The sequence below is a fragment of the Peromyscus californicus genome, unplaced genomic scaffold, assembly GCF_007827085.1.
Source record: "Peromyscus californicus insignis strain IS unplaced genomic scaffold, ASM782708v3 Scaffold_10__1_contigs__length_136768540, whole genome shotgun sequence".
In the NCBI taxonomy this organism is placed as follows: Eukaryota; Metazoa; Chordata; class Mammalia; order Rodentia; family Cricetidae; genus Peromyscus; species Peromyscus californicus.
In genome coordinates, this window is record NW_026294391.1 from 18,169,323 (window position 1) to 18,194,880 (window position 25,558).

The 25,558-nt window shown below is 45.6% G+C and overlaps 1 protein-coding gene across 9 annotated transcripts in view; it reads left to right on the top strand.

Moving 5' to 3' along the window:
- Positions 1-23,448, top strand: part of LOC128125152 (protein FAM156A/FAM156B-like) — a 53,761-nt gene extending 30,313 nt beyond the window's left edge. For 4 of the 9 annotated variants that reach the window (XM_052762695.1, XM_052762607.1, XM_052762523.1 and 1 more), the window contains one exon: positions 21,569-22,979. In XM_052762695.1, the coding sequence (XP_052618655.1) occupies positions 21,569-22,350 (782 nt within the window). In that variant the 3' untranslated portion in view covers positions 22,351-22,979. Of the gene's footprint in view, positions 1-2,439; positions 2,548-10,200; positions 10,843-14,783; positions 14,921-21,568 lie in introns of those variants that run through there. The other 5 variants (XM_052762354.1, XM_052762259.1, XR_008223158.1 and 2 more) reach the window with 4 other exon arrangements.
- The last annotated feature ends 2,110 nt before the right edge of the window (positions 23,449-25,558 follow it).

Genomic DNA, 25,558 nt, shown 5'->3' on the forward strand with positions numbered 1-25,558 from the left:
TCCCAGGGAGTGGTGGTAGAAAGCAGAAAGGTTTATAAGGCGTGAGGACCAGAAACTAGAAGCATTTGGCTGGTTAAGCGTTCAGGATTTGAGAAGCAGTTCAGCTGAGAGCCATTGGGATGAGGACACAGAAGCTTCCAGTCTGAGGAAACAAGACCAGCCAAGAAGTTGGTCAGGTGAGATAGCTGTGGCTTGTTCTGTCTCTCTGATCTACCAGCATTGACCCCAATAACTGGCCTCGGGTTTGATTTTATTAATAAGACTCTCTAAGATTCATGCTACACATGCATGCTTGCATATGCATATGCCTTTAGGGGTGCATATGGACATGTGTGGACATGGGCATGTATGTGCATGTGTGTGGGGATAAGAGGCCAATGTCAGGTTTCTTTCTGAGTCACTCTCCATCTTACTTTTTGAGATAGGATCTCTCTGGAAACCTAATTTGGCTAGGTGAGGCTGCCTGGCCACTGAGCTCCAGGAATCTGCCTGCCTCTCCAACTTTGGGATTGCAGATATGTGCTCCTGTGACAAGATTTTTGTATATTGGTGCTGGGGATTAAAGCCATGTCCTCATGCTTGTATGACAAGCAATTTAGTGACTAAGCCCACTCTCCAGTTGCCAGGGCACAGACTACATCTCATATTTAGGCATGCCGTGCTAAGTAAGAGGAGTTAGATTGGGCTAGTTAGTACATGGAGCTAAACTTCACAAGTGCCTCAATGTTTTCTATGGCTGTGATGAAACACCATGACCAAAAGCAACTTGGGGGAGGAAAGGGTTTATTTAATGTCACAACTTGTAGTCCATCATCCAGTAAGTCAGAACAGGAACTCAAAGCAGGAAACTGGAGGCAGGAACTAATGCAGGGGCCATGGAGGAGTGCTGCTTACTGGCTTGCATGGCTTTCCCAGTCTTTCTTATACCATCCAAAGTGACCAGCCCAGGGGTGGCACAACCCACAGTGAGTGTGGCACTCCTACATCAACCATCAATGAACAAAACACACCACAGGCTTTCTCACAGACAAGCAGGTAGAGAAATTTTCTCAACTGAGGTGTCCTTTTTCCAAATGACTCCAGTTTGTGTTGAGTTGATGTAAAAGTAGCTAGTACAATCGACCCCTTGTAAAATTGACACACAAACACATCACTATTAAACCATGACCTTTCCTTTCTTGTTATCCACAAGATGTCATGTTACTATTATAGTATAAAACAAATTATTTTTTGAGACAGGGTCTCTCTATTATGTAGTCATGGCTGTCTTAGAAATCAAATGTAATTTAAAAGTCCATGGTTCTTAAAAATTTAAACATTCGGGCTGGAGAGATGGCTCAGAGGTTAAGAGCACCAAATGCTCTTCCAGAGGTCCTGAGTTCAATTCCCAGCAACCACATGGTGGCTCACAACCACCTGTAATGAGATCTGGTGTCCTCTTCTGGCTTGCAGTCACATATGCTGTATACACAATAAATAAATAAATCTTTAAAAAAATTTAAACATTCAAAACCTCGGCTTCATTAAAATATCCAAAGTATCTCTAAAATTGCAAGGTTTCTTTAAAGTATCCATGGTCTCACAACTGTGGGCTCCTGTACAAACCAAAAACAAGCTAAATACCTTCTTATTCCAAGAGAGAAGAACCAGGGCATAGTTAAAATAAAATCTTAGCAAAACTGAAGTTCAACAACATAAAAAGCTCAGTGCTTGATGTCTGGGTGCCACTCACAATCATCTGGGCTGGGCGACTGCTAGCTCCACTTCTTGGGCCTACAGTCTGCAGCACACACAAGTTGTCTCTTATGTTCCGGCCAGCCCCACCCTATGGCTGCTGCTGTCCTTGACAGTTGTTCCATGGTATTGATGTCTCCAAAATGTTGCAAATGCCTTACACTTTCACCAGTAGCTTCTGGGCTGTCTTCAGGGTCTCTAACACAGCACATGGTGTCAGTTTCTCTGCACAGTCCCTTCCATCCCCGTCATTCTATTGCAACTGAGGCTACACCTTCACCAATTGCCTTTCCTGGCCTCTCTTCAGGGATTCCAGCCCTGCCACACAGTTCCAAGCCTCAGCTACTCTCCATGACCCCTTCATGCCTTCAAAACCAGTACCAACTGGGTGACCCTTACACTACCAGATTTGGTTGCCAGCATGAGGTCCATACAACCTTGGCCACTTCTGGAACACAGCTTTTTTTTGTGCTGACCCTAATAAAATACAGAAGATTTCATCCACGATGCTGGTCTTCCCCCATCCCCTCCGTCGAGACAGGGTTTCTCTGTGTAACAGTCCTGGCCATCCCTAGAACTCACTTTGTAGACCATGCTGGCCTTGAACTCACAGAGATCCCCTTGCCTCTGCCTCCTGAGTACTGGGATTAAAGGCATGTACCACCACAGCCAGGCAAAAAACACTCTTTTTGTTTTTTGAGACAGGGTTTTTCTGTGTAGCCCAGGCTGTCCTGGAACTCGCTCTGTAGACCAGTTCAAGGTTTGAACTCACGAAATCTACCTGTGTCAGCCTTCCCGGTGCTGAGATTAAAGGTGAGTACCACCAGTGCCAGTGCTGGTCTCTTCTTAATCACTGCTAATTTCTCACCTCCACCTGACCAGCATTTATTGTTCCAGCAAAGCAAAGGCTTTACTTTAGTGGTTCTTTTTTTTTTAAGGGTCTTTTATTTATTTTTATGTGCGTTGGTGTTTTGCCTGCATGTATGTCTGTGTTAGGATCTCAGATTCCCTGGAACTGGAGTTGCAGGCAGTTGTGCGCTGCCATGTGGGTGCTGGGAATTGAACCTGGGTCCTTTGTAAGAACAGCCAGCCTCTTAACCACATGGCCATCTCTCCAGCCCAAGTGGTTCTTAATTCAAAATATCCAGTCGATGGCCCTGGTAGAGTTTTTACTTCCCTCTAAAAGTTTTAAGGTAGCCCTCCATCATCTGCACTGCTCTCAGCATTATAGTCTACATTCTCACAACAGCTCATTAAGCTCGAAGTACCCAATGGCTTCTCTAGACCAAAGTTCTAAAGTCCTTCCTCAATGTTCCCCAAAATGCGTGGTTCAGATCTGTCACAGCAACACAGTGCTTCTGGTGCCAATTTCTGCCTTAGTTAACAGTTTCTATTGCTGTGATAAAACACCATGACCAAAAGCAATTCGGGTAGGAAAGAAAGTTAGGGCAGGAACCTGGAGGCAGGAACTGATGCAGAGGCCATGGAGTGCTGCTTATTGGCTTGCTCAGCCTTCTTTCTTACACCACCCAGGACCAGCAGGTTTGGGCTGGTACCGCCCACAGTGAGCTGAGCACTCATCAATCAATGAAGAAAACATAGCAAAGCTTTCTCACAGGCCAATATGGTGGAGGCAATTTTTTTTTCAATTGAGGCGCTCTCTTACAAATGACTACAGCTTGGGTGAAGTTGACATAAAATAGCCAGCACAATATGATATGAGGTGTCACCAGCTCACTTGAAAGCAGGTAGACCCAGCTTTGGGTTTGATCTTTCCTCAGGATATGGAAGGAAATGACTGAGTTCCCTCTCACTGTCTGTTGCACCCATTGAGGGCATTAAAAATACTGCAGAGTCCCTTCCAGGCTCCCTGATGGGGAACATGGCTGACATTGATGTCCCTGAAGATCCACAATGGCCAGTTCCTGTGCAAAAAGATTACAAGTCGGTACAACTTGTCAGTGTCACTAATCTTACAGTGAAGAACTATTTCACCAAAATGCAGTCAGCAATGAGGACCACTCCTATTTAGTCCTTGTTCAAGGATGCCACGAAGTGACACTGTCTATCCACATTCCTGCTGCTCCATCTTCCTGGTGAGGTATGTCCTTAGCCTGGATACCACCATGGTAAACAAAAGTAGGGGCTGAATCCTCACTTCAAATTCAAATGCAACAGCAGGTCCGTAAAAATTAAGGGGAGATCTATGCTGTCTGTATCCTACTCCTTCTCTGAAGGTCCTTTAAATCCATGCATTTATTCTCTTTAGGTGCCATTATTTATTTTGATATTTATTTTTATAATATAAAATATATAATGTGATGCTTTGAACGATAGAGAGTGCAATAATGGCTCCATTCAAGAAAGTTAGCTTTTCACCTTCCACAGTTACCTCTGTGTATTATTCTACCTTCCTTTAAGCATTAGGCAGAAAATCTTGCTCTCAGATTCTACTCCAATTAGTCAGTCCATTTGGCGAATCTTAACAAATCACCATCACCTGCCCCTCAGTCACAATATCAAAACTTTTGAGTTTGCCTTTTTATCCTGCCACTTCCTACATAAGATGGGAATTGCTTTACTCAGAATAACTAAGGAGAGCTGGGAGGTTAACTGGAAGTCAGGCAGGAGAAGGGGAGAGGTGCATGACAAACAAAGGGAATGTGACCTGTGAGGCTGTAGAAATCAGGGAGAGAAGTACAGGACCAGTATGGATCACATAAACGACTTAGAACCACCCAGCCAACCATGTGTACTGGTTAGAATTTGCACTAGGGGGCAGCAACAGGAGGGGTATGCTGATGAGAGTGAGGCAGGGCCCAATGTGCCTTGTCAAGGAGGCAGGGCACTATTCAAAGTGTAGCAGGCAGCTCCTCCAGAATCTGGCAGGAGTGACTTGACCTTATTAGTAGGTAGAGCGGTCCCTCATGTCACTAGATTAGAGAATGAGTGGCAAAGTGCCAAGACTGCTGGCAGGAGGAACAGCTATGAATTGATGGTTGTGGTGGTTGGAATAAGAACGGCTCACACAGACTCATATAGTTGAATGCTTAGTCACCAGGGAGTGATACTAATTAACAGGATTAGAAGGGTTAGGAAGTGTGACCCTGTTGGAGGAAGTATGGAATAGGGGATGAGCTTTGACATTTCTAAAGCCCATGCCAGGACCAGTCTCTCTCCCTCTCTCCTCCTCTCTCTTTCTTTCTCTCTGCCTGTGGGTCAGTATGTAAAGCTCTGAGCTCCAGGGCCATGTCTGCTTACATGCCACCATACTCCTCACTATGATGTAATGGACTAAGCCTTTGAAACTGTAAGCCAGCCCCAATTAAATGCTTTCCTTTAGAAGAGTTGCCCTCCTCATGGTGTCTCTTCACAGCAATAAAACACTGGTTAAAACAGTGGTGGTTGTGAAGGACAGACATGAGGGTGAGTGGACAAGGGGGATAGAGACATGAACTCTTAACCTTTGTCTACTCCTGACCCCTTTTGCCTGAAAGTTTTATGTGACCCTGAGCATAAAGGTATGTAAGTTCAACATTTACTGATAGTAAATCATAAAGAAATTTATTATAAAAAAACCTTTGGGTATATGCTAGAAATAGGGCTGCTCATGTGTTGGTTACAGAAAGATGACACAAAATTATCCTTATTGGGAAAAAGGGCCATAAGACCATGAGTGCGTCTTAGTGGGAGAGCATTAAAAAGGGATGTTATCTTATCACAGCCACAATGAATGGAGCCTTAAAGGGAAAGAGAGGCTTCCCTTCTAAACCTGCAGAGAAGATCCATTAAAAGGGATAGCTTAAAGTAAAGATAAGAGAAAGAGCCATCATGGATAGATAACAGGGTGGAGGTGTGGCTTCAGAGAAATCTCCTCAGCAAGAGAAAATATCTGACTTTGACACCCTTTCAGAGAGTGGCAGGATGTTCTGTACCACGTGATTTAGTTCAACATAGCCCATTCGACACAGAGCATAGTAGGACCAAGTAGGAGCATAACTTAGGAGCTTTAAAACTGTGTGTGTGTGTGTGTGTGTGTGTGTGTGTGTGTGTGTGTGTGTGTGGTCTCTGAAAACACCACGGCCAGTATAGTGTCAATCTGAGTGAGGCAATAAGGAAGTCCAGTTCACCATGACTCAGCCAGTGTTGGTTCAACCTTCTAGAGTCTGACACTGGGCAGTTTATTTTAGGCACAGTGCAGTTTGGAAGAAAGTATCCTGGTGTAACACAATCCCGTGTGCACAATAAAGTGTAAGGCATAATTACATTGAAACTCATTTCAAGGTACATGTCACTTCTTCCATAAAGATGGGATCTATAGATGGACTGCTTGTATTATCTTAAGGGTCTGTGGAAGGATCTGGTGTGGTCTCGGTCACACAGACAGCACAGAGGTCACCTGGGCAATTAACCAACTCTGGTCCTGTTTGTAAGACCCTGGGGGAGCCAGATGTAGCTTGGACCTCCATGTAGCACAAAGGTTACTAGGCTGTTAACCACATCCATTCCCAGCCTTCTGGGTGGAAAACAGGTTATACATCTCTTTCTTTGAAGAGACAACACTGTGTGTTTAACCTTCCTGGATTCCCTGGTGCTTATTTGTGAGCCACAAGGACCTCTGTGCCCCCAACATAAAACCACAGCACAACTGGGTTCTTAACTCTTGGTGACAGAGAGTAGGGGGGTGAAGGACATGAAGTGATTTCTTCAGGGTGTGAGATCTGACCAGCTTACAGTGACCATCTTAGATGGGCAGCCCCATGATGTCACAGTATGCAGATACTTTGATCATCTATTTGAGATGAAAGCAAATTCACATAATAATGAGATGGAAGTGCTTGTTTATATTTACAAACAATTAAAACCTTGATCTGCAGGACTTAGAACATTTTCAACATTTCTCAGTGTTGACTGACATTTTGATCTTATAATCGATGCTGAGAATGCAGCTTCACATAAATATGTAGTATAGAATGATGAAACAGAAGTATCCTTGGAATCATTTCATAAACAGTTGGAAATTCTGTTTTAATCCCAAGACAAAATTCATTCATCCGTTTAAAAAAATTTAACCCAAGTCATCAACTCAATCATTTTTTTAGATCAAACATTTTAACACAATCCAATCCAAGGATATTTGGTATGTTAATGCTGAGTAATGTTGGTAGAAGAAAGAAATGCCTTTGTTTCTCATTGTGTTTCTAGAAGAGCAGAGAACTCTGTATGTACAGTAAAACGCTGCAATTCATAACATGATGACTTATGATCGTGTTGAGTTTGACCCGAGGTGTTTCAAGTATTTCCGATGGTGTAGCACAGCATGGATCAACAGCATGTGCAAAATGCAGATTGTGTGTTCAGAACCAAGGCTGCAGTGATGTCACATGGTGCAACTGGGGCAAAAGCTGCCAGAATTACATTAGATAGATTACACATTTGATTTTGAATTAAATTTCGTTGTTGAATGTTCAAATTTTTTCTGTTGCCACATCAAGTAGCTGTGGATTAGGGAACTAATGGTGGTGATGGGTATAAAGACTTGTAAAGTTCTCCCATAGATAGATATGACGGGTGGAACTGGCTGGGCTTCAGGCTTGTGGGGCTGGGGGAGAGAAGCACCTATGAAGGAGGGCTTCAAACCTCTGGCCCAGTAGTTCTCAATTTTCCTAATGCTGAGACCCTTTAATACAGTTTCCCATGTTGTGGTGACCTCCAACCATAGAATTATTTTCATTGCTATTTGATAACTGTAATTTTGCTACTGTTATGAATTGTAATGTAAATATCTGATATGCAGGATATCTGATATTTGACTCCCAAAGTGGTCACGACCCCCTGGTTGAGAACCACTGCTCTAGCCTAAGCAGTGGGAAAGTAGTTGGTGCCTGGAAGGCAGCGGTGGGGGAGGGGATGTTGTGCAGAAGAGGTGGGCTGATGACTGCTGTTTGGGTTAATCTTGGGGAACTCAAACACTCTGTAACTCATTCGTTGAGGCTTTCACATATATATAAAATGCATTATGATCACAGCCACTCCAATTTTAACCCCTTTATTCTCCTAGACACACCTTAACATATCTTCTTCCCAAATTCATGTCCTCTTATTCTTTCTTTAAAAAAACAGTTTCTAATTAGTGATATCCATCTGCACATGGTGTGTGTTATGCCATCCACAGAGTGTGGGCAACTAACAGTGGCCACGCCCCCAAAGAAAAATGATTCTCCTGCCTCCAGCCACCATCACCTGCCAACAGTTCCTCAAATAAGTTTCATTTTTCAATTTCGTTCAAATTGGTTTCATTTGATTAGTCTCACAGCAAACAAGGGTAAGGCTTAGTGAGCCCCTCCCTTATCCATGCTACAATTTTGACTAGCTGCATCTTGTGCAGGTCCCGTGAGTTCATGAGTGCAACAGACACATCAAGACCTGAAGACAGTATTTGGTGCACACGTCCCAATCATCTGGTTCTTACATTCTACCTCCACAGCCCTTCAACAATGTTCCTCGATCCTTCTTGGGGTATGGTTTATCCAGATTTCTCCTTGAGGGCTGAGTATGCAACACATTTTGCAGCTCTTTGACCAGTTATGAATTTGTGCACTAACCACTGTCCATCACAAAAAGGAGTTTCTCTGATGAAGGTTGAGGACAGCTCAGACATATGAGCAAAAACATAAATATTTGGAAAGCCAGCTTGACAACACAACTATTTACCCAACTAACAATAGAAAGCTACCCCAAAGGGCCTATGATTTTAACAAGATTTTCAGTACCAGGTATAAATTTTCTCCTGTGGATCAGGGCTCAAATCCCATCAGAAATTGGCTTATTTACCTTTTAACACTCATGCTACTACTACACCACATCCTGCCTGGTGCCCTACAGCATGCCCTACAGCGTGCAGGGGCCAGCACTAGCTAAGTTCACAGGTGTCTTTTCTCCTTCTATGGCCTGCATAGCATATTCTGGCATTGTAGAAGCTGGCCAGCAGGTAGGAAGTTTCCCAGTCAGCTCAAGATCGACTTTTCTATGTCCTGCAAACAAACTCAAATGCTTACTCCTGGAGTGACTTCGGGAAGCTGACATAACTAATCTCTGTATCTAGGATGACTACCTGTTATATAACATAGATACCAATGATCAGAAAACGTTCAAATTGGTTTCATTTGATTAGTCTCACAGCAAGTTCTCTGCTACTATCTCAGGTTGTGGTGATCCTCATGAGCAGGTAGGTATTCATCAGATTAAGAGGGTATGTTTTCACTCACCTATGTATCTGCATGGAATTACAGACCATCTTTGAATATTTTCACCACCATACACCAAGTATTGACATTGTGAAAAGAAACAAAATATAAAGAGGGGAGGGCGCTGAGGGAAGAGGATCTCAAGTTGGAGTCAGCCCGAGTCACACAACGATACAACCTTTTCTGAAATAACGACGGCAAAGAAATAAACTGAGAAGAGTCAGGGTGTATGATCAACATGTGAAGGATTAAAGCCCACCAGGATGTCTCTGAGAAGTACCATCCCTCACCCAAACCCTTCTAAACTTTCTGTAGCTGCCCTTCTCTTTCCAGGAGGGAGGCTAGGGCCCTTTCCACCCATGTTCTCCATCACTGGATCCTCTCTGGTCATATACACCGCCCTGGTGCTTTGAGTGCAGCAAACTTGAGGGTGGTCAGGTGGCTAAAGAGTCTGGAGTTCAGGAGAGGACTGAGTTGGCTGGGAGGATCTGGAAAGCAGCAACATGTGCTTGTCAGTGCGAGGTCATCAAGCCCTGGATATGAATCTTAATCCTTGTGTAACTCTAGTCATATTATATCAGTGAAGACCAGGGCAGTGGACATAACTCAGATCACAGTGATAGAGAACTGGGTTACTTGATCTCTCTAGGGCTCAGTGACCACTTTTCTTTTTTCTTTTCCTTATCTTAAAAGGACAGTGCTGGCCATTAAACCCAGGGACTCACATCTGCTAACCAAGCCTTCTACCATACTGTTACATGCCTGCATTAGATACTTGTCTGGGGCTGTGAATGCTACCTGGGCAGCAGAACACCTGCCTAGCTTGTGTGAGGCCCAGGATTCAATCATTAGCACAAAAGTTACAAGGTTTATAAAAAACGAGGATGATGATGATATTCCAGGATAACATCCAGTTTTGCCTTCTTTATTTAGACCATGAAACACTAGCTTATCCAAAGTATAAAGAGTTATCGATGAATGAGTCACTCCCAGGGAAAAAGGGAAGTTTTGGGCTATGGATACACCACAGTTGGTAGAGTCCTTACCTACTCTGAACCAGGTCCTGGGTTCATTCCCCAGCAATGAATAAATCCAGTGTGGTGATGAAAACCTGTAATCACAGAACTTGGATGTTGGATGCAGGAGGATCAAGAGTTGAGGTCATCCCCGACTACATATCAAGTTTGAGGCCAGCCTAGGGTATGTAAGACGATGTAACAAAACCCAGAAAGAAAAATCCCTGTGTCTACCTGGGCAGGTCTTTGCTCAATGTTATGGAGAATGTTGAATTTCACTTGCTTCCCTGAATTGACTCCTGGTAGAGAGGTCCATTCACAATATTCCTTCCAGGTAGATGGCTGGCATAAAGGGTCACCCTTCACCATGTAGGTTGGGGTAAGGCTGTGTGAATAAGAAAGAATCCTAGAAAGAAGCTCTGTCCACTAAAGCTGATTGACTGAGAAAAAAATTCAACGACTGTGGAGAGTTTGGGTGAACATTTTTCTTGTGCTATCTTTAGCCCCTTAAGAGATATTCCTGGTCCACCTCTCTGTTGGACCTAGCTAGCATCCCTATAAACAGATAAAAACCTTCAGAATGTATTAGCCCTTTCTCCCCCAGTCAAGGGGCTGAGAATGCTATCACATAGAATCTGAGGTCTGTGGCTGGTGTTCTTCTACCTAAAACATGCCTCTCTGATGTTTCTATCAATGTATTATAAACATGCCTTCATACACAACTTTGTTGTGACTGTAAGAACTTGACGAAGCTGCTTACACGTTGGAACACCGACCTTGGAGCAGCCTAAATGCATGTTCCGGGACCATGGTCACTTCCATTTGGCTCCAGAACGATCTTTGAGGTGTTTTTCAGTTGAGCCTTGATATGCACTCTCTGTCATGATCTGCAATACTCCTGGATGACAGACCCTCCTACTCCTATGCTTTTTTCTCACGGATAATCCACTCGGGTGGGAAGCTTGTTCTAAACTATCTAGGCATAGAGATAAAAAAAAGTTCCCTGCACAGCGGGCTGTGAGTTCCCCTGATTCCACTGCCACCCCATGAACTGAGAAGCAAGCAGCAAATTCACCCAAACACTTGATCCCCACATCTGGCAGCCTTGGTGCAACTCCTTTACTTGGTTGGTTTTCATTTTCCCATGCGCTCGTGCCCTCACACAAAGACGACAAGTAACTCAAAGAGCAGAGACTCATCTTCCCCCGCACTCTGTGGCCCCCAGCTGATCTGCACATCCTGGCAGGCAGCCTGCCAAGGCCTCTCTTGGACTCCAGGGAGCCCCCGTGTGATGTCACCTCCGCTAACCGCGATCTCTCCTCTCCCCACTGTGGGGAGGTCTGGGGGCTGCTGCTGCGTGCTGTCCTGTCGGGACAGCAGCCTCGAGAGAGACCACAGGTCCTGAGCTGGACAGTGCGGGCCGCGACGCCCTATGCCACCACTCCTGGGGAGAAAATCGCTGCCGCCCCCCACCCTGAGATTCGGGCCTCAGCAGAGGCAGCTAAGGGAGATAGATCCCTTTTCTCTAAAGTCCTCCTCCCCTGGGAGCCACCAGCCTGGCGGGCCGCAGTCCCTGCCTGCAGCACCAAGGCCTCTCTAGCTTCTGGAGGACCGCTCCTCTTGGTGGTCTTAACCCTTGGTGTCTGAGAGCCAAGCTGCGTTTCCAGGGTTGAGCAAAGGAAGTGGTACCCTGGCGGCCAGACTGCAGGACCTGATTCACTGACGAAACACCCGTGAGAAAGCCAGAGAGACAGAGGGAGAATGAGAGTGAGAGAGTGAAGGCTTTGAGGGAGGTTCAGAAAGAGAGCATGAGGGGTCTGAGGAGATGGGGGTGGGGGAGACCTGGAAGCAACAGGCAGAAGAGGGAATTGGGGAGTGGGGGTGGGGAGGGGGAGAAGAGAAGGGAGGCTCCCTGGGATGGGCCAAGGGAAAGCAAAACCCAGAGAGAAGCTCCTAGAACGGGGGGTGGGGGGTGGGGGCTGGTGCGCATGTGGGTCTAGACCAGGATCCCTCCTTGGCGAGCCTGAATGGTGCTTTCTGAGAGGCATCCTTGTTTTTCTCAGAAGGGCCATCTCTTCAGTGTCAGAATCATGGTTGGGCTATCTCTGTGTGATGTGTTTGTCTTTCTCTACCTGGGGATTGCGATTTTACAGGGAGAAGGGACCCAAGTTTCCTGTAGTTAGCACTAGGCATCCGGGGTGTCACTGGGCTCGAGTCTGTTCAAGCTCACAGATGACTTGTCTCCTTGGCATTGCCAGCCGCCCACCCCATCTGCCACCCTACAGTGTGAGACAGAGTCCCTGAAGAGTTACTGTTTTCAAAGGAGACATTTGCCCGATAGAAACGTCAGAGAAATTCTTCTTGAGATTCCTCACAAAGATAAGGATCAGGATGTGACTTAGAAATAGAACTTAGAGAAATTAAGCTCAGTGATTCCTGTATCAGCAGCAAGCACTTGGACAGTTTTCCTCAGATGCAGGCTGCAGCAGAAGATACTGAGAGAGAAGGCCTGCATGGTTGTCCTGCTTGCTGGAGGACAGCTGATTCTGGGCAGTAGACCTCGGTGGGATGGGAAATTGGCTGTTAGGATTGATCACAGGTTTCCTTTTGCCTTTCCAATATGGTTTCTCTGGAGTGACTCATGTTGTTGGCGGTGTATTGATGTGTGCGTTGACCTCTGTGTGGGTGCTGTTTTGTTAGCCTTGTCTGAAAAGATCAAGTGGGGATCCTTGTGTGGCTGAGCCTCACAAGCAATAGAGAAGAAGGGTTTCTGTATTTTAAGGGGAACAGTTTCAACAGCTCTCTGTCAAAGAGGCGGTGTCTTCACCTAGACCACCTTGGCATCTAAGACAATGTTTTGTTAATAGCTTTTGTGAGGAAACAGTGGCTTTATTCTTGTCAGTTACTGTGAAAATTGTACATGGGATTGAATGTGATAGCTAAGTTAAGACCATGGCCGCAGCCCATGCTCTTTACTCAGCATGAGGGTGGAAAGGAAACCCGCCATATTAGTTGGCATGGGCATCCAATTGTGTATTGCGAGGAATAGTTGCCTTGTCAAGTGATAGTCCTGGGCTGAAACATAATCTGTGTCCAACATTTACCAGATGGTGAGAAATTAAAGGGAGGGAGATCTCTGCTTAGTAGAAGATGGTGGATGCAAGTTCAAGCCAGTAGGTGGCAGTCGTGAGAGAATAGATTACTGTGGCTGCTAGTAAAGACAGCCTGAAAAGAAGGGGTCACCATCAAAAACTAGCTGGGTCACCATCAGTGAGTGGCTGAGCCTTTATGATCACCAGCTACCTGATCTGCAGGGGGGATAACAGCACTGTTTGAACACCACTAATCTGAGCCTGCCAAATCGAAATGCTCCAAATCCTGAAAATTTCCTAGCACCTGATGAAACCACAGAGAGAAATTCCACATCTCACCTACTCCTGGCAGCCTGTTACAATACAAGTCAAGGTGGAGACCTGCTTCAGAGGTGGGGTATGTACTTTCTATGCCTGGGACCCTGTGTTCAATCTGAGCATGCACACAGACAAACAGTAAGACACACACACACACACACACACACACACACACACACACACACACACACACATACACACATACACACACACAGGGAAGTATTAAAAATACATGAAATATATCAGTATAATACTGTATAAAATCACCTGTAGGTTGTATGTATAGTGTGTATATGAAATGTAAATGAATTCTGGGTGTCATGTCCCCAGGATATTTCATTATGTCCATGCATATATCATCTACTCAAAAAGAAATCACAATGTCAGGTAAGGGCTACTGAGCCTGTACAACGAAGTCCCATCACAGCCAGGCTAAGGCCTTCTTGATCATGTGGCTGCAGAGCCTCCTCTGGTTATCATTCCCCTCTGGCTGACACAATCACATGTTCTGTTGTCATTTTCACATCAGGTCCCTGCCCTGCAGTTAGGAGTCCTCTGAGCAATGTTATCTTTCAGGATATAGGTGTGAATGCAGGAAGTGTCAGAACTTAATTTCCTGTTCACCCAGAGAAGGCCTGTGCCTTTTACCCCTGTAGTATGCAGAGTCTAGTGGTATGTGACATCAGTGCAGTAGCCACACAGCCCTTTTTTGTTAGGTAGGTGGTATCCTGCCACTTGTTTCTGAATGGGAACTCATGTGTTCTGAATGGCGGTGGCAGATCGGATCTTGAATTCCTGTTCGTTCCGGGGAATGACAAGTACTGTGTCTTCTCTCCCCACTCTGTTCCCCAGGGTCTAGCTGCTGTGAAGACCCCATTTCCCCCTTTATTGTATGCTTCACAGCACTTTGCCTCGGGCCTTAGGATTGGGCTCCAGGGCGGTTATTGATGGAACCGTTGTGTCCCAGGGAAGACAGGTTAGGTGAATGCACTCTGGCCAGTTTGGTCTTGTCTTGTAGGGGACATGTAGGTGTCACACAGGCCATGGTGTGGCAGAATCTATGCTGCAGACCCAGAGATCAGTGACTGTGGTGACCAGGAGGGCTTGTCACTGCTGAGAAATGACTGTCTTCTTCCTGTTGCTCTGCCCCTCTCCTTTGCCCTTCCCTGGGCCCGTCCGTTCAACTTCCGGTGAAGCTCCATATCTCATGTATGTGTCTTTTAGTTCCACATGGCAGGAGCTCCCAAAGCTAACGACTGTGATTCGTGGTCCTCATCGAATCTTCTTTCACACTCACAGATGGACATTACTTGGCGTTTAGTGACTTTGATGTTCTTTTCTAGGGACTGCTAAGAAGAGTGTCTCTTCTTTTCTAGGCCTGGTGAGATTGGATACATCGCTGTAGGCACCAGAAATAGAGAAGTCCCGAGAGCCAGGGCCTGGACAAACTCACCTCTCTGTGAGGTGCTCCTTGGCTGGAATTCAGGCTCCTCCCCCGCTGCCCTTGCACGTGGTAGGTGGCCACTCTTTGGCACCCATTGCCTTGTACAGATGTGACATATTGCCATTCTTGGCACAAATGTCCTCATGTTGTCTAAACAAAATGATGAAATGAACTCTTTTCCTCTCAACTGAAATAAATTCATTTCCTAAGTATATTTTATTGCAGACAGAAAGGTGGGAAAGATAACATTTTAATTTTCAAAGTGAATTCGCTTCTGTTTGTAGTATTCATCACCTCCACATAGGAAGCATTGGCGTGTTTAGCTACTTGTTATTCCTGGTCCACACTGTGGTGTAAGTCAAGGAGAGAAGGAGCCTGGCCAGGTTGGTTTGGGCTGCATAGACTGTCAAGGTTTGTTTGACAGTCCACCAGATATTGAGAGCACAGCATGGTCTGATGCAGGATGGTACGTATTTGCTACATCAGTTTCCAGATCTGGGCACCCAGCCTAGCCTCCAGGCCTGTCCATCTGAATTCTGGACCTCAAGATTACTTTCTAACTCAGGCTTCTGAGGAGGCTGAGAATCCAGAGAGGTATTGCTCCACTACCAAAGGCAGAGGCATCTGGAGTCAAGCAGTCTCAGGCTGGATTTACATTCCATGTGGTCATGTGATCTTAGGGACATTACCCAGGCTCACGGTGTTGGGACTGTCTTCCATTACAGTGCAGGAAAATACGGATTCTGCAAGGCAGAAATACTGATATGTTTATGAAAAGGCTTCGAGTTCTCCATACTTCTTATGATCGATACTAATGTACATCTACTAGGGCCTAGGCTCAGTGAAGGATGACCAGAGAAACACAATGACTGGTCACTTGGCTCCCAGGCTAGTGATTGACATACAGATAACCATCCCTTGACAGCTGAACGGGCTTGGGGCTTGGGGAGGAAAATACAGGGTGCTGTGGGAACCTTAGGAAGGTCCCCAGTCCAGATGGTTTGAAGGAAACCAGAGAATGCCTTTTGGAAGAAGTCCTGTCTAAGCTGAACCCTAAAGGGTGGATTCGAGGGGAAAATCTTGCTTAGAGGCCCCATTGCCAAACGTTTCATCGAAGACTGCCTAGTCATCTATCCACTGGTTCCCAGGTGGCAAAGGAATGGGGAAGTAATGCCCAGTTGACCAACATGAGTGGAAAAGATTATCTATCTGCTATATCTTTTTTTTTTTTTTTTTTTTTTTTTTTTTTTTTTTTTTTTTTTTGGTTTTTCGAGACAGGGTTTCTCTGTGTAGCTTTGCGCCTTTCCTGGAACTCGCTTTGGAGACCAGGCTGGCCTCGAACTCACAGAGATCCGCCTGGCTCTGCCTCCCGAGTGCTGGGATTAAAGGCGTGCGCCACCACCGCCCGGCTATCTGCTATATCTTGTAGCATGAATCTTAAAAGGTCTTATTAATAAAAACAAACCCAGGGCCAGGTATTGGGGTGAATACTGGAAGATCAGAGATGCAGAAAAGCCACAGCTTCCTCACCTCAACAGTTCCTCAGCTGATTCTGTTTCCTCAGACTGTAAGCCTCTGAGTCCTCATCCAGAATGAATCTCAGGTGAACTGCTGCTAAAAGCCTAAAAGCTTAACCAGGCTCTAGTTCCTGGTTTTCACGCCTTATATACCTTTCTGCTTCTTGCCATCACTTCCTGGGATTAAAGGCGTGTGTCACCATGACTGGCTGTTTCCAGTGTAGCTTTGAACTCACAGAGATCCAGAAGGATCTCTGCCTTTGGAATGCTAGGATTGAAGGTGTGTGTGCCACCATTTTCTGGCCTCTGTATCTAGTGGCTGTTCTGGTCTCTGAACCCAGATAAGTTTATTAGGATGCCCAATATATTAGGAAACACAATATCACCTCAATATCTGCTGGGGGCTTTGGGGGTATCTGCTCTCAGGAAAGATACAGGGATAGAAAGTGCTTTGCTAAACTAGGCTCATGCCATCTGTAGATTTCAGAAAACACTGGTGGTCCTTGATGGCATCAGTAGATCACAGATTGTACCTGACCTGCTCCCAACACCCCCTGCTTCCTCCTGAGCATTTGGTGAAGTAAGGAATCACTATTCTGATTAGTCCTTAGTGAGAAGGGGTTCTCTTTACTCATGACCATAAGCAGACTTTCTTCCACGGGGAGCATTGTGTTTGTTTGTGTGTCTATTTTTGAGAGGGCAATGTGGTATGGTAGTTCAGGACAGGAGCTCTATTCTTGACAAATTTCCTAATAGCCCAGATCTGCCATGTGCCTTTCTATGGTCCTGAGGTAATTACTGTCTTCACCTGTGAAATGAGTTTGATATTAAGAACCACAGTATCATTGGCTCTGAGGGCTCACTTGTGTAATCCAAACACTCACAAGGATGAGGCAGGAGGATTGACTTGAATTTGAGGATAGTCCGGGCTACAGAGGAACACCCTATCTCAGAAACTCAAGACTGGAGGAGGAGTAGAATCACAATAACCAAGTCAGAGGGTTCTCTTAGCAGATGGGTAATGTGAGGGGGAAAGAAAGTAGAAAAGGTCACATTTCCTGTTATTACTTCCACCCATGCTGCTGTGTGATGTTTGGGAGATGGACTTCCCACTCACTTCATGGTCCTCACTCAGCAGGGAACACAGGAGTTACCCTAGACTTCTCAGTTAGGTCAAGGGCTTTTCCTGCTCTGCCGTTTCTAAGCCTTTTATGGATGGTCCTTCATCAGAATGCTGGCTCTTCTACTGTGTGTTCCTCATCTATTAACCACACACATCCATCTTCGTTGGATGCATACTTCTAATTCAGTTTTAGTCCTGTCCTTGGGTCAGTTGGTGCTGTTTCTTGGTTTGGTGGATGCCATGGGACAGATGATAGCGAGTGAGACTTTGTTCGGATCCTTCATGTCACTGGAAGCTATCTGAGATGGGGTCCAGCTGTTTTATGCAAACCCATCTCCTTCAGCTTCATATTAAACAGGTTTCATTTGCACCAGATCCCAGGTCAGGCCCGGCCTCTGGTGTGTCTCTCCTTACTTTTCAAGTTTTCTATTTGTGAAATGACAATGATTCTACCAACTTTGGATTTTTCTGGGGAGACCATAGTGAAGGAAGGAGGTAAAGCACCTAGCACACATTTTGTGTTTTGAGGGAGGCACTATGTGTATGGAACCTGTCCTTTGTCCCATTTCATGTAGTCCACATCATTTGGCACTTGGCAGCACAATGGCTCAGCAAATGTTTTCAATTGGACTGCAGGAAGGTATGGTACATTGTGGCTGTTATCTGTGAAGATTCTCCAGAGAAACCAAACCAATAAGAGATCTATGATATGATCTATGATATGCATATCTCTATCTAGTGCTAGAGTCCTTCATCTCAAGACATTGGCTCCACTGCAATGTGAACTCTGGCAAGTGCAAATTCTGGAGGTCAAGTGGCTTGGTTGGATATTATTCATTTGGGAGTTGATGTTATAGTCGGTATGTAAAATAAGTGAAAAATGTGGTATTTAAATTAAAAAGAATTGATGCTGTAATTTTGAGCCTGAATTCAGCAGGCAGAATGGAATGCTCTAAAATCAGACAGAGTGTGTGTGTTGGGGTCAGGAGACTGAATTACCTCCACCCTGGGAGGGGCTTCATACTTTGCCTGACTTGATGAAGTCCAGTCACACAATGAAAGATACCATGTGTTACTTAAAGTCTAATAGTAGTAAAAGTTTCTCAGTCTGGAAATAGCTTCACAGAAGTACTTAGGCTAGTGTGTGATCAACCAGGCATCACAGCCTACCCACCGTGGCACATAACAATGACCACCACAGTGGGCAAACAGTACACTTCCAAACAGAAACTTTGACCAATAAACATTTTGGGTCTGTTCATGTCCAGTCATCGTGTCTTCCAATTCTTCATAAGCTATGTGAGATGATGATGGTTGTGGTGGTGATGATGATGATGGTGGCGATGGTGGTGGTGGTGATGGTGGTGATGGTGGTGGTGGTGGTGGTGATGGTGGTGATGGTGGTGGTGATGGTGGTGATGGTGGCGATGGTGGTGGTGGTGATGGTGGTGATGGTGGTGGTGGTGGTGGCAGTGGTGGTGATGGTGGTGGTGGTGGTGGTGGTGGCGGTGGTGGTGGAGGAGGAGGAGGAGGAGGAAACAGGAGGTTGCCTTAATTTGAGCTGAAGTTTGGTATAAGGTCTGTATCCCTCTGAGGTAAGAGACAGTTGATGAAGTAAGATGCAGGATGGGAAGTCGTATCTTTTCCTCTAGTTGCTCTCCACATCCTAAACAGGACATTTGTGGGCTTCCTTGTATTTAATACCTCTAGAGAGGTTCATGAGTAACTTCATGATCGTTGTGTGGTGGGCTATTGGACTGGAAATAGTTCCCAGATATAGGGAGCGAGGGGGAGAATGAAATATGATTAAAATGCTACCTTGTTGTGATTTGATGTTTCTGAAGTCTAGGCAATTTCTTGATTAAAAGGTATTTGTGAGACTTATTTTCTTCCTGTGAGAATTGGCTTTCTAAAGGAAGAAATATCCTGGGAGTGTCTCTGTGACTTGTGAAAACTGATCAGATCTGTGAATCTCAATTGGCAATTGATTCTCAATGGATAAGTCTCAATCTGAGGATCCTGCTCTACGTGCTTCACACCTAAGTATCTGTGTGGGGTGGTGATGGCCCTCGGGATATAACTACACGAGCCAGGGCTTTTGATGATGAAATCCTTAAGAGTCTCCCTTCCTAGGACATATGTTTTATTTTCTATGTGTAAAAAGTCAACTCACATGGCTTGCTATCTTTCTAATATTGTTCTGAGTTTCCTTTGGTTATAACACGTTCTAAGTATTCTATGTGTATTAAAGAAACTATTGACTTCTTGCTTTCCAAATTTGCTAAAATGACAGGTCCTGAGGTACCATTCTTACAATCAATTTAGCATTTAAAAAGGGAGAGCAAGGCAGGCAGGCAGAGACACAGAGAGAAGGGGCAGTTGTTTTGAGAATCCTCCAGTCCAGGTATACTGCAAGAATAAGATGAGGTACCCATTAAATATCTACCATTTGGAGGTATTAGTTAGCATTTGTTAAGACTGGCATTTTTCCTTTGAAGTCCAGATTTTAAATATTTTATTTTTAATTATGTGTATGCATGTCTGTTTGTATGTGGATTTGTGCATCATGCTTTTGGTTCAAGACTTGTTGATACCTCTTCTGTGGTCCTAAAGTCATTTTTGTTCAGTGTCTTCTGAAAAGCATATTATTATGTAATTGATGCTTACTTCTGAAACTCTTTGATTTACTGGGTGTATAAATTATGAGGCTGAGGTTTATATTTTTGCGTATGGGTATGCAGGGATTTCTGTTTGTTGAACAGATTCAACATTCTCTGATTCCCTTTGTGCTTTCTTGTCCAGACTCATTTGTAAGGGTGCATTTGTTGATTGTTTTCTTCTGTGCATTTACATGTCTATTCCTTTCCATGACAATCGTCTTGCTGATTGCTGGCTGGTTTTGTGTCAACTTGACACAAGCTAGAGTCATTTGGGAAGAACTAAGTCAACTGAGAAAAAGCTCCCAAGAGGTTGACCAGTGAGCAAGCCTCTGGTGGTTTTCTTAATTAGTGATTGATATGGGACGGCCTAGCCCATTGTGAGTGGTGCTCTCACTGGACAGGGGCCCCAGGGGTGTATAAGAAAGCAGGCTGAGCATTCCTTGGGGAGCAAGCCAGTGAGCAGCCTTCTCCCATGGCCTCTGCATCTGTTCCTGCTTGCAGGTTCCTGCCTTGAGTTCTTGCCCTGACTTCCCTCACTGATGGACTGTGATACAGAAATGTAAACTGACTTAAGCCATTTCCACCCCAAGGTGCTTTTGGTCATGGTGTTTCCATCACAGCCATGCCAAACCAAACCAAGACACCACCCTTAGAGTTAGGCTTAAAAGTGACTGATGTGATTTATGCAAATCATTCCTGTTTTTCAAAACTTGGAAATTCTAGGTGGAATGTAGGCTCAGCTTGTTTATGAACAACAGCAAAAAAAAAAAAAAAAAAAATCCTTCCAGGATTTTGATTGGCTTTGGATTAATTCAACTTGAAGAAAATCAACTTCCCATTTCCATGGCAAATCTTCCAACCCAGGCCTAGACTGTCTACGTTTAAGGAGGCCTTCTTTCATTAGCATTTTATCGTGGTCTGTATACTAGACTCTGGGTATATCTTGTTAGTTTTCTATGTGCCCACATTGTGTTTGTAGCTGTTATGTACACATTGTTTTTCAATTTAGTCTTGTACTGTTTATTTGGTAGCTTTTCATGTGTAGGCCTTACTCCTTTGTCTGTTTTGTGGAGTTTTCTCTCTGTGTATGACTTTGTGTGCACTGTGAGCATGCAGGAGCCTGGGCAGTCTCTTAATGTCTGAGCAGTCTCTCCAGCACGTTCCTTTTTCTTTTTTTCAGACAGGCAGCTGAGTAAGTATTAGCCTGGATAATCTCTTTTTGTGATCCTCCTGCCACAGGTGTGTGATGCCATTCTGTGCTTGTCTCTGTTATCCATTCCCAAACTCTGGCATTAGTCTAGAAGTTTGGACAGAGGTCCAGGTTCCATCTAGGAAGATGAGATTTCACCAGAAAGGTGAAATAACGTGAATAACCATGGGATTTCTCTCCCCCACCCCTTGTCACCTTTCATTACAGTCTGGCTACTTCTGGCTGCACCCATTCGTCCTCCCTACCTTCTAGTTATCATAGAACCCACCACCTTGCACTTCCTGAGTAGACCCCAGGCCTGGTGTGGCCTCCAGCTCAGACTAGCCCCCATGGATCCCCTCCAGAAATGGGAGTCAGCATTGATTTCTGGGTCTTCTCAAGTGACCATTGTGGAGACCTCCCAGGAAGGCTCTGCATCCTCTCACCTCATCTCCTTAGAACAGCTGAGGTTGGACGTCAGCGGCCTGAGCACCAATCCTGGCTCCGGCGCCCCTACACCTTTGGCAGAGGGGCTGCTCCAGAGGCAGTGCACGGAGCAGAATAACTTCCTGGAGCAGCGCTGTGGACGCCTGGGTTTCCCTCAGAAGAAGAAAGCATTCCTGGGGCAGTTGAGACGCAGGCACCGAGATCACAGGGCACCTTACCCAGTGGAAAAGGACAGCAGAATCTTCCGCTCAGGCAACAGAGCTCAGAATTGGTTCCGATGTGAATGTCTGTATTGCCAGGCCCGTGGGCAAAATATTATTGGGGAAAGGGATGGGGCCTCCAATCCTTCCTCCTGGGATACACTAGTGCAGGGACTTGGTGGCCTTACCCTCAGCCTGGGAGCTGAGAGAAGCAGCCTCCTGCCAGAGGGGGCGCAGCAGCAGCAGCCTCAGCAGCCTCAGCGGCAGCGGCAGCAGAGCCAGCGGCAGCCAGAAGAGAAGTGCCAGCGGGAAAGCAAGAGGAGGTTCCACAAGCTGTTCAAGCAGTGGTTGGAAGAAAACTGAGGAGGTGCTCATCTTCAGGAGACACAGAGACCCCGATGATCCACACAGTGCTTCGTTGTCAGCTTCTGCGTGTAGGCTCCTTTGTGGGACAAAATACTCAGCTGTCCATTGCGGGATACCCCAGGCCTGGGCGTTTTCACCAACATCTTCCAGGCATGAGATGTGACCCATTCCCAGGAGGACCTCCGCTTTCCTGCCTGTTATTTGTGGAGTACTGTGAAGCGTTCTAGTGTAAAGGAGGCTACACACCCCTGGTCCTCAGCCCATCTCCTATGCTCCCGTGATGCATGTTGACACTTTCCCTGCCTGGATCTCTGTCTTTCTACCTACTTCCTTATTAGTACAGTGAGAGTGTCTGTGGCCTTGTGGATGTCCACGTGCTTTTGTGCCCTTTGATCCAGGTCCAAGAATCTGCAACTGTAGAGTGTGAGGAGAAAGATGGAGTCAGACCATGGTGGTTCACCATTTTACCTTCTGTATAAACAAGATATTCAACTATGCTAGGCTAACTGGAAGTTCACGTGTACCTGCTCCGTAACAGTAGACTAATATCCTCCCACACGGGAATTTCTGATGGAGTACCTCATTGTCAATGCCAAATAATAAACATACTTATGAAAGAAGAGTGACCTTAGAATGCAGGGTGGTGGTATTTTGTTTCTTGTCAGAGCTGGAAAATCCCTGACTGGTAGGCTAGACTCTAAGAGGAGGAGCTCAGCCCCATGGAGATTTGGGAAGCAGGGTGGAGTGGGATTGGACTGGGGTGGAGTGGGAGGGCATGGTGGTTTAAAAGAGAATGTCCCCCATTGGCTCATATATTCAAACTCTTGGTCCCCAGTTGGAAATGTTTGGAAGGATTAGGGGGTGTGGCCTTGTTGGAGGAGGTGTGTCACTGGGAGTGAGTCTTGAGGTTTCAATAGCCCAGTCCATTCCCAGTTATCTCCCCTCTGCCTGCTTCCTGTGGATCAGAGGTAAGCTCTCAGCAACCGACTCAACGCCATGCTACCTGCCTGCTGCCATGCTCCCTGCCATGTTGGGCAGGGACTCTAACCCTCTGAAAATGTGAGCCTCAAATTAAATGTTTTCATTTCTAAGTTGCCTTGGTTGTGGTGTTTTGTCATGGCCACAGAGAAGCTACTGAGACGGCGCAATGAGAACACAGTCCAGTCACTCTTGGAGCACTGAATTCCGTGGGACTGTCATCCAAAACAGTCAGGCTGTGAGGTTGGAAGAGTATCCTCTTGCCCACAGGAGAGTCCCGAGCAATCAATGGGGCATGGCTGGAGCTCGGTGGGTTGACATTGATGTGCTGGCAGAGGGAGCCAGTGGCCATTCCTCATAGACTTGTATGTCAGGCTAGTGAACAAGAACAGTGTGTGTGCCAGCTTCATGAGAACCAGAGCACTGCTGAATTATTTCAAAGTTGTGTCGGTATTTAGACACATACTTTTCATTTCAAGCGGCCTAAAAGTTTAAATCTGCACTGCCCCGTAAGGTATCCTGTGAAGTATACTCGGCCAGAGACCGCGTACTGGGAGCTGAAAGCAAACGATGCTTTGTGTCAGGCTGCCTTTTCAGGAGAGAACCCAGAGCTGCCTTCCTCCAAAAATCTCCATGTCTCCTGGCAACAGAAGCAGCCTGAGAACAGATGAGTTTCTCAACTTCCAAGCTTGCTGGTATCTCATCCAGGGTCAAGAGTTAAGCTGAGCATGGCAGAATTGTCTTCCAACTCCTTGGGAGAGTTAATATAAACGAGAGTTAATATAAATTTTGTTGAAGTTCATAGGCCTGAATTCAGAATGGTGATTCAGGGTGTGTTTAGAACACGGCAGTGTACACTGTCAGTTTGGTTAGTAGGTGTCAGAGAGTATCCTGTGTATTCTTCTATACTCCCTCCCTCTTTTCAGCCTCTCTCTTAGCCCCATCATTTTAACAAGTGTCTGGCTTCAACAGCAGTGATGGTGTCTTCTTGGGGACCTGGGCCTCACACAGAGAGCAAGAGACACAGCTGGCATACATCCTGTGCAGTCTGCATTCTAGCTGGCTCTCTTACTCAGTTTCCCCTCTGTCATGGCTTGAGTGAAGTGTAGAGACCTCTGTCCACCTCATGCCTCAAAGGGCCAAGTCTCAGGGAGATGCACTATTGGATCCTCACCACTTTACATGGGGCAGGCGTAAGTACTAAGTGCTCGAGTTTCGTGGAACGTTTGTGGAGGTGGAAAACGGTATCCAGAGACACAGCCTTTGTCTGACTCCCACCCTGAACACTGTACCCTGCAGGCTCTCTATGTCTGTCAGTGGTCACACCAGGCTCCTTGAGCTACTCACAGTCACTGAACTGACTGCCAGTGGTTTTGTTTGCTCAGTTTACCCCTTTGCTATTCTTTGCTGTGCTGGCTGCCCTGGTGAAGAAAGGAGAGGGAACTGTGGAGGGATTCCTTGCCCTTACTTGGTGATCATTTCATCATGGAGAAAGATCTGACATAGGTCTTAGTCCATATTGTACTGCTGTAACAAAATGGCCTGGGCTGGATAAATAATAAGAGCAGACAGTTACTTTGTAACTAGACAGGTTTTCATGCAGTCTTTCACTACAAAAGCCAACCAGCAGAGACAGGAATTGAGTCTTGGAAGTTCTGCTCTTCTTAGGAGAGTTGAGAAGGCGGCAGATCAACTTTCCCAAAACAGCAACGTAAGATCGCACACTGCCTCACATCTCATCTCATTATGGAGGGCAGGGGGACTGACAAGATCTGGCAATCCTTCTGGAGCTCTGTCTTGCCCCTTTGAGGCCCCTCTGATCAGCCACATTTCTGAGGCTAATATTCTCCCAATACTATCATTCTCACTCTGGCCTCCTTCTCTGGATGTCTGGTTTCAGGCATGTTTTGAAATGCTGAGTGTATTTAGTTACTGCTGGAATCAACCTTGTACTCATCCAGTGGCATCAGGGCTGGGGCGGTGGTAGGGTTAACTCAGAACAAACAAACCATTAATCATGTATACATATCAAGCTGTTAACTTAGCTTATTAACTTATACATATTAAACTTTTAAGCAGAAGCATGCAGATTCCTGTCTATGATATGGAGTACAAACGCTTCTGTATATTGCAGAAACCAAAGGTGTCCCTATCCATCCCTCCTGACTCCTGTCAACGTCTCACAGTTCTGGAGTCCAGGAAGACCAACATCGAGTCGCTGTCTTCT